Source organism: Rhodamnia argentea, chromosome 4 (genome assembly GCF_020921035.1).
Source record: "Rhodamnia argentea isolate NSW1041297 chromosome 4, ASM2092103v1, whole genome shotgun sequence".
NCBI classification, from domain to species: Eukaryota; Viridiplantae; Streptophyta; class Magnoliopsida; order Myrtales; family Myrtaceae; genus Rhodamnia; species Rhodamnia argentea.
This window is the reverse complement of record NC_063153.1, coordinates 22280535-22291217: the sequence shown is the minus strand read 5'-3', so window position 1 is coordinate 22291217 and position 10683 is coordinate 22280535. Positions and strand designations below refer to the sequence as shown.

At 38.3% G+C, this 10683-nt stretch overlaps 1 protein-coding gene and 1 long non-coding RNA gene across 5 annotated transcripts; one reads left to right on the top strand and one right to left on the bottom strand.

Moving 5' to 3' along the window:
* The first annotated feature begins 453 nt into the window (after positions 1-453).
* LOC115740674 lies at positions 454-3141 on the top strand. The gene is made up of 2 exons (XR_007198271.1): positions 454-616; positions 927-3141. It is a non-coding gene; the product is annotated as an uncharacterized LOC115740674 (long non-coding RNA).
* A 1546-nt stretch (positions 3142-4687) lies between these two features.
* Positions 4688-9456, bottom strand: LOC115740665 (mitogen-activated protein kinase kinase 2). Of its 4 annotated transcripts, XM_030674205.2 has the most exons (11): positions 9197-9454; positions 9077-9162; positions 8865-8949; positions 7927-8061; positions 7261-7485; positions 6983-7165; positions 6643-6866; positions 6123-6168; positions 5768-5867; positions 4960-5125; positions 4688-4918 (listed from the first exon to the last, which is right to left on the bottom strand). In XM_030674205.2, the coding sequence occupies exons 2-9, from the start codon at positions 9154-9156 to the stop codon at positions 5778-5780; spliced, it is 1068 nt and encodes a 355-aa protein (XP_030530065.1). In that variant the 5' UTR covers positions 9157-9162; positions 9197-9454; the 3' UTR covers positions 4688-4918; positions 4960-5125; positions 5768-5777. The 4 variants fall into 4 exon arrangements, with proteins under 4 accessions (XP_030530065.1, XP_030530067.1, XP_030530066.1 ...); XM_030674207.2 differs by having other exon boundaries at positions 4960-5155; positions 9077-9456; XM_030674206.2 differs by having other exon boundaries at positions 4960-5128; positions 9077-9455.
* Positions 9457-10683: the final 1227 nt, after the last annotated feature.

The following is a 10683-nucleotide window of genomic DNA, read 5'->3' as shown; positions in this document are numbered from 1 at the left end:
GGGCTAGGCCGAATCGGGCCACCACTTGGGATGGGAATGGCTCAGCCCACATGCATCATTGCTAAGGAGATTGTGCCGGGTTCTTTCACTCACAGGAGGCTAAGCCTTGCTACTTGAATAAGAGGTAATCAGACTTTCGCCTTTCCTCCGTCCCAGGATTTGATTTGTAGGGCGGGGAAGAGAGCCCAACAAGCAAGAAGTTCTTCCATTGTGGCGACTCCGAAATATTGAACTACCACCTTATCCATCCATTACCGGAGACAGAAGCTGCTACCCTAATGCCTTGTCCCTCTTCCTTCAGTTGGGAGCTAAACCCTAGGAGTGAGAGAGATTGAATGACCTGGCAGGCAGCAGGCAATAGTAGATTCCACTTTATCGGTGATGGTCTGTCTCAAAATGGGATGTGCAAGGGATTCCCTACTTCTGGATAGAGAGGAAGCGCTAAGGTCCATCCCAGAGGGTATAGTTACTATGACTATGAAGAAGCATAGTACAGTTAGCGTAGAATAATAGAATCTCTTATTAGCTACTTGACTATAAAGATACAGGATCATCAAATTGCATTCTTTTGTGTGGATTTGAATTAACAGTCAAAGTCTGTGTATTGATATTTCAGGTGAATTCATCATTTTATTGGTAATTCTTTGACATTTTGTCTGTCTAAATTGAAGGTAGCAAATGTCAAAAAAACATTCCATCAGTTGCAAATATAATCTGAGTAGAGTGACATTGGCCTAATCTTTTCCAATTTAGCATATATATTTGCATAGCTAGGGAGACCTTAACTTTGGCATGCGGTTCTCTCTGCCTGAGGAAAGTGTATACAATGTAAAAGATGCACTGAATTTGTTTCCAACTTGTATGTATTTATTAAGTTATGACTTCAGAAGTTAGAAGGACCACTAGGATCTTCCTTGTTTTGTCAGATGCTGTTTGTGTCATGCAAATTTGTCGTGAAATGGGCCATGAACTTCTTTCTTTTCTGGTGAGTTTGATTGCAAGAGCTTAAGGTAATTGTTGGACTTCCACTCCTTATCAATCATGCGGATGTATGAAACTGTGAGATTGATCTACTAAGGAATCTCGTATGTTCAGTTGACGTATCTTTCCATTCTATTCTCCATTGTTCAAAGATCCATGCAATAGTACTTGTGTGCAGAGATGCCCAACATCACAAGGGTCAGAATGCACTTTGATCCAGTCTGTCCTCGCCTTCGAATGCTTCCCTCTGCATATTTTGTAAGACTCTTCTCGTCCTATACTATTATTGGTTGCCAGCAAGTGCTTACACCTCTTTACTTGCACAAATGCTCTTTAAAATCCGGTTATAGTTGATAATTTGATAGGTCTACGAAGATGCGAGCATGCCTGCTTTCCACCACCCTACACTAATGGGAGCATTCCCCCACCTTCAGATGAACGAAAGAAACCCAAGCTTATGTTAGTGATTAGTAAAAGATGAGTTGTTATCTGTATTCTGCAGTGAACCGTTCCTTTTCTGCTTGAGCTTTCTTCTTGGTGGAAAATTGTGTTGTCTCACTTTATGCAGGTCACTCTTTCACATTCACTCAGATTCAGCAAAGGTACACTTCACTGGCCAACGGACTCATTTATTGGGGAGAAGTAGTTGGGTCTTGTATAACAATTTTGTTCCAGGGCCAATTGAAAGGTTATAGCAGAAACCTTATCGGTTCTACTTTTCGGGCAGGCCTGTTTAACCTTGAAGAGTACACATGATAAGAGATCAGGAGGTTACTGCATCTTGCATAGACTTCAGTAATCCTCTATCCTCATGGAACGGTGATTTTCCTCTCCATATTTGACTGGCTTCTACATTACACTTCTTTTTGGATCCTTGGCTTCACAACTGTCATCCTTCTTCTGATTATGTAATCAACCACTAATAAGCAGGTGCTATTGTCCCAGATAGTTCAGGAAGCTGTAAGAAGATCCTGAAGTTTAGCCATTTTGGAGGTTTCGCAACTTGACAGCCATTTGGAGAAAATGCCATTTATGTTGAATGATCTTATCAGAAAAATCAGCACTACCAATTGATGGCAATCACTTGCTTGATATATGTAGATGCTGTCGCTATTAGATCTGGTGTCTATGACTGCCAATCTACAGTGCCATGTTCGTTTGATTATTGTTGATCAAAGAAGTTTCAACATACTGTATCCAGGTGGTAGAAAGTATATTTTACCAGGGAAGATGAGGATGGAATTTGAGGGAGAATTGAAATTATATGTAAGAGGATTTTGCGAGTTGTGCAATGATACAATCTAATCGTGTAGTTGGCTCTTGCTTAGTTATCTATTGTTTTCATTTTTCCTTTATCTTCAAGCACGGATGCAAAAATTCTGTACTACTTGGAGGCTACTGAATTTGTGAGGTCTAAATGGAGAAGATGAGCAAGCACAGATGGGATCTATTGCAAGAGTTCATGCGAGGAGATGGACTGCGTGTTTCTGCTCCTGTTGGAGTGCAGAGTAAATTGCCATATGCAAGCGCCCACGATCAGGTGATGGTTCGATTTTCTCAGGGTAGTATTTTTTCTGCCCATTCATTTGGTTTATAAAGGCGAATTTGTTATAGAAGGGATCGCACGACCTGGAAAGAGTTCTATTTCAAGACTACGGAGTGAGGCCTGTAAGTGAATATGCAATATACGTTGATGCCATTCTTGTCGGATTATGGAAGTTCCACCGTGGCGTTAGCAAGTGAACTTGGGAGCAGAGGATGACATTGTGGAAAATGACCAGAAGATAAATGTGGAAAGGACTCACTCTTTTCTGCAAATTGATAGTTTCTGAGCCGACAATTGATGATTGGATTCCATCTGATGTTGTCCTAACTATGATTGGATAATTCATTGCTGCAGTTGGCTTGTGCTCGACCCATGTAATGCTTTTCCACCTTTTTCCAGGGGTGGAGATGAGCATGTAATAAATAGAAGAGACGAGCGTGCATCGATAGGGGCTGCTAGAGAAGGTTATTTTCTGCCTTTTTTGGCAGTGCCAAAAAGGAATTGTCATGCTTAACTACGCTTTAATCATGTTGTCATTTTCTGAACTTATGATAATTTGTTTAGCTTCTTCAAAATTTTAATAAGTGATATAGTAAACCACTGCGTAATATGAATTCGGACGTTAGTTGTGTTTGCATTAAATTGGTCAGTTGACTTTTTCTTGATCGCGCCCGAGAGAGACGGAGAGAGAAAGGCATTTCAGTGTTACTCAACTTTCATTCACTCCCACTTTCAAGGTTCTTTTTCCCAGAAAAAAAAACTTAATATGTATTTTTCCTTTGTTCTTATGCAATTGTCCAAAATAAAAATATTTCTGCATGTACATGGCAATAATTGTCCAAAACAATATGTCGCCAGATGATCAAAATTGGCCGGACGAACCGAATTGTCATAATTATCAAAGGTTTAGGACTATGTAATAGGTTTTTTTTTTTGTGGGGTAATATTTTCGATAGGCATGCGTCGTTAATTTCTGGACATGTAACATTCGAGGTGTATTCCATTATAATTTTATCGGTTCAAAATCATATCTGCTAATCATATGTCCTTTGGTATCTTTCAAGTCATCTATGTGCTTCATAATTTATCACATAAAAAATATATTTTCTTAAAGAACATTATCAACTAGCTAGCTACTTTTGATAGGCATGTTATCATCTTAAACAAGGGCCTAATATCATAAAAAAACCTTCAACTTAAACTTTTTGTCCTAATTATACCTTTTGTATCATAAAAAACCTTCAATTTTAGGTTGAGTGTCAATTCTACCCTAAAATTTTTCTTTTTTGTTTCATAAAAAAACCTCAATTTTAGATCATGGCTCAATTCTAACATAAAACATTTTTTTGTCCCATGAAAAACTCTTAACTTTAGGTTATATCTCAATTTTATTCTAACATTTTTACAGTCACATATACAATCACAAATTGTTACTTGAGCCACAAATCTATCTTCATTAACCCTCCACCTAAAATTTCTAGACAATCAAGAAATGAAAAACTCCTAAGCATAAGTTATTCGAGTGTTTTGAGCGCAAACTCTCTTACCTCAAGATATGGAATATTTCCAAGCATGAGAGATCGAAAATTGAGCGCAAGGTGATTTTGATGGAGGGTTAATCGATGCAAATTTAAGACTCGGGTAAAAGTTGGTGATCTTTTATGAGATAAAAAAAATTAGAGTAAAATTAAAATTAAAGTTAAGGTTTCTTTATGAGACAAAAGAATTTAGGGTAAAATTAGTATTGAACCTAAAGTTGAGGATTTTTTATGAGACAAAAAAAAAAGTTTAGGGTAGAATTGAAAATAGACCTTAAATTGGAAATTTTTTTATGGGACAAAAAAAACTTGTGGTAGAATTTGAGACCGCACATAAAATCAAAGATTCTTTATGAGAAAAAAGGTAGAATGGAAACATAAGCTAAAATTGGAGATTTTTTAGGGTATTAGGCCCTGCCTTGGATTATACCTTTCATTGTCGCTTAATTTTTCCCTCACTGTCAATAACTTTGTCCGACATTAGACTTGAAAAATCCACGTATTGACATAATTTCAACTTAATCCAATTATTCCGCTAGTTCAATAAAAACTGTGATACTTCGATGCAGAACAGTATTTAAGCACGGTAATGCCCGCAAAAAAGAAACAATTTCTGACAAAATTATCGCTATTAATATCGCAAGTTTCTCCATTTCCGGCTTTAAAGAGCCATCTCATAGTTCCAGTCACGATGGGTCTTTGCAAAACTCTAGCAAGATGAGCAACTGACATATGCACTGATCGGGATCTCTCGCACATCAAATTCCAGCTTAGCACCAATAATCTACCTTAGAATAAGAAAGAAAATTCGAATTTACATCAGCTGTCCTGCGACGCTCAAAGTAATCACGCCCTTGAAATCTTCTTTTTTTTTTTTTTTTTTTTTGGTCCAACCTGGAAATCTTCTTGAACTGCCAAACACTTGACTCGACTCAGGGCAGATAGCTACCAGCTCCAAAAGTTATCCACTTTCATAATAAATAATAATCCTGAGCAGGTATTTGTCTTGAAACTGCCCTCTCAGTTCTCAGGTACCAAAGATCTCCAGTTGCTGGAACCACTACTTCAAGGAGAATGATCATCAGTTTTACTAATTCAAATAGCACAAAGTTAGCCTGTGAATGCAGCTAATGGCTTTCAAAGGCAAAGAGCTTTTCCGAAAATTTTTCTATGATCCGAAAACCTATTGAGAAAGTCCATAGATTGTCAAGAAAACTAGTCAGCCAACCAGCCAAAGTGCTGTATAGTCACTCGGTTCAAGAGATCTTAGGTAAAAGCTGCAGAATTGGCAGTGTATGGTTTTGATTCACAGCTGATGGGTTTCCAAGACCATGCAAAAGAATTGAAATGAGAGATTCTACTTTGGGAGCCAAAACACAATTCCTTTATGGAATTGCATATACCAATCTATTCACCAGCTGTTTTAAAATAGACCAAATATCTAAATAAATAGTCTGACTGGTCGCTTTTTCCTGCCTACTCATAATCAGGAAAACATACCATAAAATCTAAGGCATAGTTTGGAGAACAAGTGGATACATATTCAAACAACAATGCATTCTTAAAGAAATAGCACTCCAGTAAGCATCAAACTTGTGCGTTCCAAAATTTTTCGACTTACTAAGCATTATCCTTATACAGGATAGAGACAAGACGATAATTGAATATATGCATGGACAAGAAAAGCAGGCTCTAGGCATACCAGCGAAGTTTCAAAAGGTTGCAAGTGGGGAGCCTGCATTAGTGAAGTAGGAAGCAAGATCAACATTCAAGTCCTCATACATGCTGATGAAAGGATGACCCTGCGTTTCAAATCAAAGCAAGAAAGAGCACCCTCAAAATCAGTATGTCTGAAATGCAGATACACTCGACAAGCAATTCAGATGACTGGATGACCCTGGTGACTTTGGGCAGTGGCACCAATCACCTTGAGCGGGTCAAAAGAAAAGAGGTTTAATCCCCTTTGGTCAGTGTTGGGTTTAGGAGTGACTTCTAAGTGTAGACCACTAGGGCCACTGAGAGACACCAAAAAGTTTCAGAAGACATAATGAATATACCATAAGTTCATTTGCAGACAATCTACTCTTTGGGTCATGCTGTACACTGCAAAGGAAAACATTGCAGGGAAGAAATTAGGTTTTGCATAGAATGATGACAGATCAACAAGATGAAAAACAACTGAAGTTATATTGCAATTCAATATGCGTGTACACTCTGTTGGAGCAACAATAACGGGAGTTAGCTAAGCTCATTCTGAACAAAACTAAAAAAACTCAACTTATATCGCAATTCAATATGTGAATTTGGAGCAGCAACACTAAGAGTTAGCTAAGCTCATTCTCAACAAAACTAAGTTCTCAATCTTTTGGTGCTTGAATCAGTTTCAAAATTCTGATATGGATATTATACAACCAACTTCAGATCTAAATTAAGCCAATAAGCACCTATTGATCATGTTAAGTAGAAAATACACATCACATCAATACCTCGCCGTTATGCTGAACTTTGATCTTGCATAAAATAGACAAACAGGCCCGAGTCAATCCATTAAGAACGGAGAAGATATAGAAGATTTACCAAGCAGAGATAAATGAGCAGAACTCGCTAGAGAATTGATCAGGAGCTGCCGAAGGCGGTGGGTGATCGACAATGGTTTCCATGAGCTCGTAGAAATTGGTCCATCCTTCTTGTTGATCAGGTGGTGTATACGGGAACTTCCCCGTTGCACATTCTAGCAATACTAAGCCCAGGCTCCAAATATCACTTTTGTATCCATATTTGTTTCCAATGATTCTCTCAGGCTACAGAAAGTGTGGGGAACAAACGTGAGAATTAAGGGTAAGGTGAAAGGGGATACATATTTACATGAAGGGAGAAGCGGCGAAAGAATATTAGTGCATGTGATTGAATTACTCACAGACATATAGTTGTATGTGCCGACAAAGGTATTAGCTTGTCCAGATGTGCTATCCATTATAGCACTCACACCAAAATCAGTAATCTTGACTTCTCCTCTATGATTTATCAACAGATTGGAAGGCTTCAGATCTCGGTGTATAATGTGCTTCTCATGATGCAGATACAACAAACCCTTGAGCACCTACATCAATTTCCTTGTAGAGGTTGAGAAATCTCACGGAAAAGAAAACAGAATAGAACTGACTCATCATATAGATGATTTGCATCATTTTTCACCTGCTTACAAATGACCGCAAGGTATGGCTCTGGAATAGTTTTAACTTTTCTCAGAAAATCTGCCAGCGACCCCCCATCCATGTACTCTAATATAATAGAAATGGCACCATTATCATAGAAAGATTGGTAGCAGACCACAACGTATGGACACTGCGAAGATTGATTAATTTTGAGTTCCTGTGCTATCTGCTTTCTTGCAGACTCCTCAATATTCATTTGGATGACCTGGATTTATAATATAACAGAAAAGCATGAGAAATCATGCATCGGAATATGATAGCAAACATAAGATTGTATTGATAGCATGTAAGCTTCATAATCTAGTAGCATGACAGAAGGCTCTTCCATGTCAAAGCAATGTGGAAGCTTCTCCAGAATGATCATATGACACCAAACATTAGATGGTCTTGATAGGATGTAAGTTTCATAATTTAGTAGCATAACAGAAGACTCTTCCATGTCAAAGAAACAGGGAAGCTTCTCCAAAATGGGAATAGGTTGTAACGAGGAGCCCAATTACATCATTCAGGCACGAGTAAGTTGCTAAACTTGCTATGTTAGTTGGAAAGTATAACTGTAGAATGTGTTCTCCCAAGAATGCATAGTCACTGTAACATTTAGTAATGGAACAATAACTGAAAAAGGGAAGCTGATCGCTTACAATACCTTCAATGCGAAAAACTGCCCAGTCCATTTGTGTTGGACCAACTGGACTATTCCGCCATTCCCCTTTCCAATAACTTTAATTGTGTCTATGTCCGCTAAACTCAACTGGTTATCTGTTGGCTTGATAAGGGGTGGCTGAAACAGACAAAAGAGTATGCCTCAAGAGATTACAATCTTCGGGGAACAAATTGAATACTCTTCAAGTACTACGAGCAGTCTGAACATAAAGTTAGACACCAAAAAAGATGTTCAAAATGAGACAAACATACACGCTGTTTCAGTACAGAGTGTCGAATTTCTCTATAACAAAAGCTGTGGATCAGCTCAGCTAAGAGCTTAGATAGCTTCCTCAATGAATGACACTCCATAGCATTAAGCAACTCAGCCAGCTTCACTAATAAGTTAGAGCTAGATAATCTCTAGCGAGGCTGGCATTATACAGATCTAAGATTCTAAGAATCAAAGGTCTCAATGAAAATATGTCTAGCCACATAATGAAATTCAATGCCTATCCATCGAAAAAAAAAAGGCTTTTCTGCGGCCCACTATAAAGACATTCCTTCCATCACAATCGAAACCTCTTCACACACCATAGAGAGTTAACCTACCCTTTTTATAGAGGAATTGTAAGAAGTACTTGAGATGATACAAACAAGAGGAATGCAGAAACAAAACGCCTAGATCGACTGGAGAAATGTAATCATCAACCCAACAATACATGTGAACAGGAACATCTACCAATGAAAACCACAAAACAATTTTCCATCGATCTCAACAAGTGAGAATCGTGAGTTTCCTCCCAAGCCGCCTCAGTATTCAAACCAGGTCAGCCAGATGCGAGGACATCAAGAAACCAACTAAGCAGAAAAATGAAGTAGAAGAAGCTCCAATTCAAGCAAAGAAATCCACCAATACATTCGGCAGTTGGAATCTCATACCGCTTCGACTTCGCTCTGCGACACAACCCGAACTCCGTCCCTGTTGACGAGCAGATCGCCATCCATGAACGTACCGCTCTGAGTCCTGACACGACACCAGCGCCAGATTCAGGCGAGCCAATCGGCGAATCACAGGAACGAGCAACAATGCACGGGATCCACAAAAACGCTACTCGAGATGGAGAGAGAGAGAGAGAGAGAGAGAGAGTTACAGGAACTTGGCGAAGGAGTCGTCATCGGGAGGAGGGAGGGAGAGCTCGAGCTTGAGGTTGTTCAAGCCCGCCTTCTTCATGGGTGGAGACGGCGACGACGACGGCGATGTCCGCGATTGACTGTTCGCTGGTCGGAATCAGTGGGGGTTTTGAGCTGAAGTGGAAAGATGAAGGAAGACGGTGTTGGTGCTATGGATTGGGATTTCCAATCTCGATCGATCTATAGAGAGAGAGAGAGAGAGAGTATATTAATGGAGCTACGAAAAGTGGTTGGTGATGACCGAAGACCAGTCACACCTCCCTTCAATCCCCCCCGCTGCCGCTACGAACAAGAAGACGAAGACGAAGACTCCCATCTCCTCTCCATTTCCCTCTCCTCTTCTATTTTACCCGCGCAGTTTGACTTTGACTCCTCTCTCTCTCTCTCTCTCTCTCTCTCTCTCTCTCTCTCTCTCTCTCTCTCTCTCTAGTTAAAAAAGTGAAAATCGAGAGAAGAGGAAAAAAAAATTGGGTTGACCCCACGAAAAAAGAAAAAATTTATCTCAAATTAGTACATATGTGATAAATTTACTCTCTATTAGTTTTCGTTAAAATTTATCGTCAAATTACTAAGTTGGATAACACGTGGCAATTACCGAATATATACGTTTGGGGTTTTTACCTTTTATTTATCACAAGTATATCAATTTGAAATTTTTTGTAGTATTAATTCAATTTAACGGAAACTAACCGAGGGTAAATTTATCACATATGTACCAGTTTGAGATTTTTGATAGTAAAAAATAATTAGTTTGGGATAAATTTATCACAAATGTACCAGATTTGCATTTTTTGTGGTCGAAAAAAAAAGTTTGGGGTAAATTTGTCATAAGTATATCGGTTTAAAGTTTTTTATGATAAAAAAATGATTTGGAGTAAATTTATCGCAGGTATACCAGTTTGAAATTTTCATGAAATTAACAAAAAATTAAACAAAGAATTGTCGACGAAGGACTCGAAGACAAATGTCTAGCAATCCATGCTTGTACGTATCCGTATTTGTGTAATTTGCAAAAATCCATATCGTACGTATTTTCATTACCATGATCTTTCAACCTATTTAAGAAAAATGGAGATGTCGACAAAATTTGTTAGTTGTGTTTTTTATTTTATTTTTTTCACTCAAAATAGGACTGCTACTTAATTATTTCAATAAGGAATGTTGTATTTTCAATGAGTTTTAAAAAAAATCAAATAAAGACGTGAAGTGCCATCATTTCTTCAAATAAAAACCTAAAATAAATCTTATTTCAAAGGCAGGTCTGATTAATGGCATTTTCGTCATTTATTTTGTTCATGTTTTATCATTTATCATTTTTTTTTCCTTTTTCTTTTCCCCTCCTTCTTGCGATGGCCAACCATTGCCCGGACGAGGCAAGATCAACGAGGGCTGCCATCACCACTAGCCTTAGTCAAGCCCTTCTTTGAAATTAGGGCATTTCAAATCTTTATTTGAAACAAGCTTCATTTCAGACTCTTATTTGAGAAAATAAGGGCACTTGAAGCTCTTATTTGAAATTTTCTCATTTTTTTCCTTGCCGACGAAATTTCACAAAGCCGATGTGATA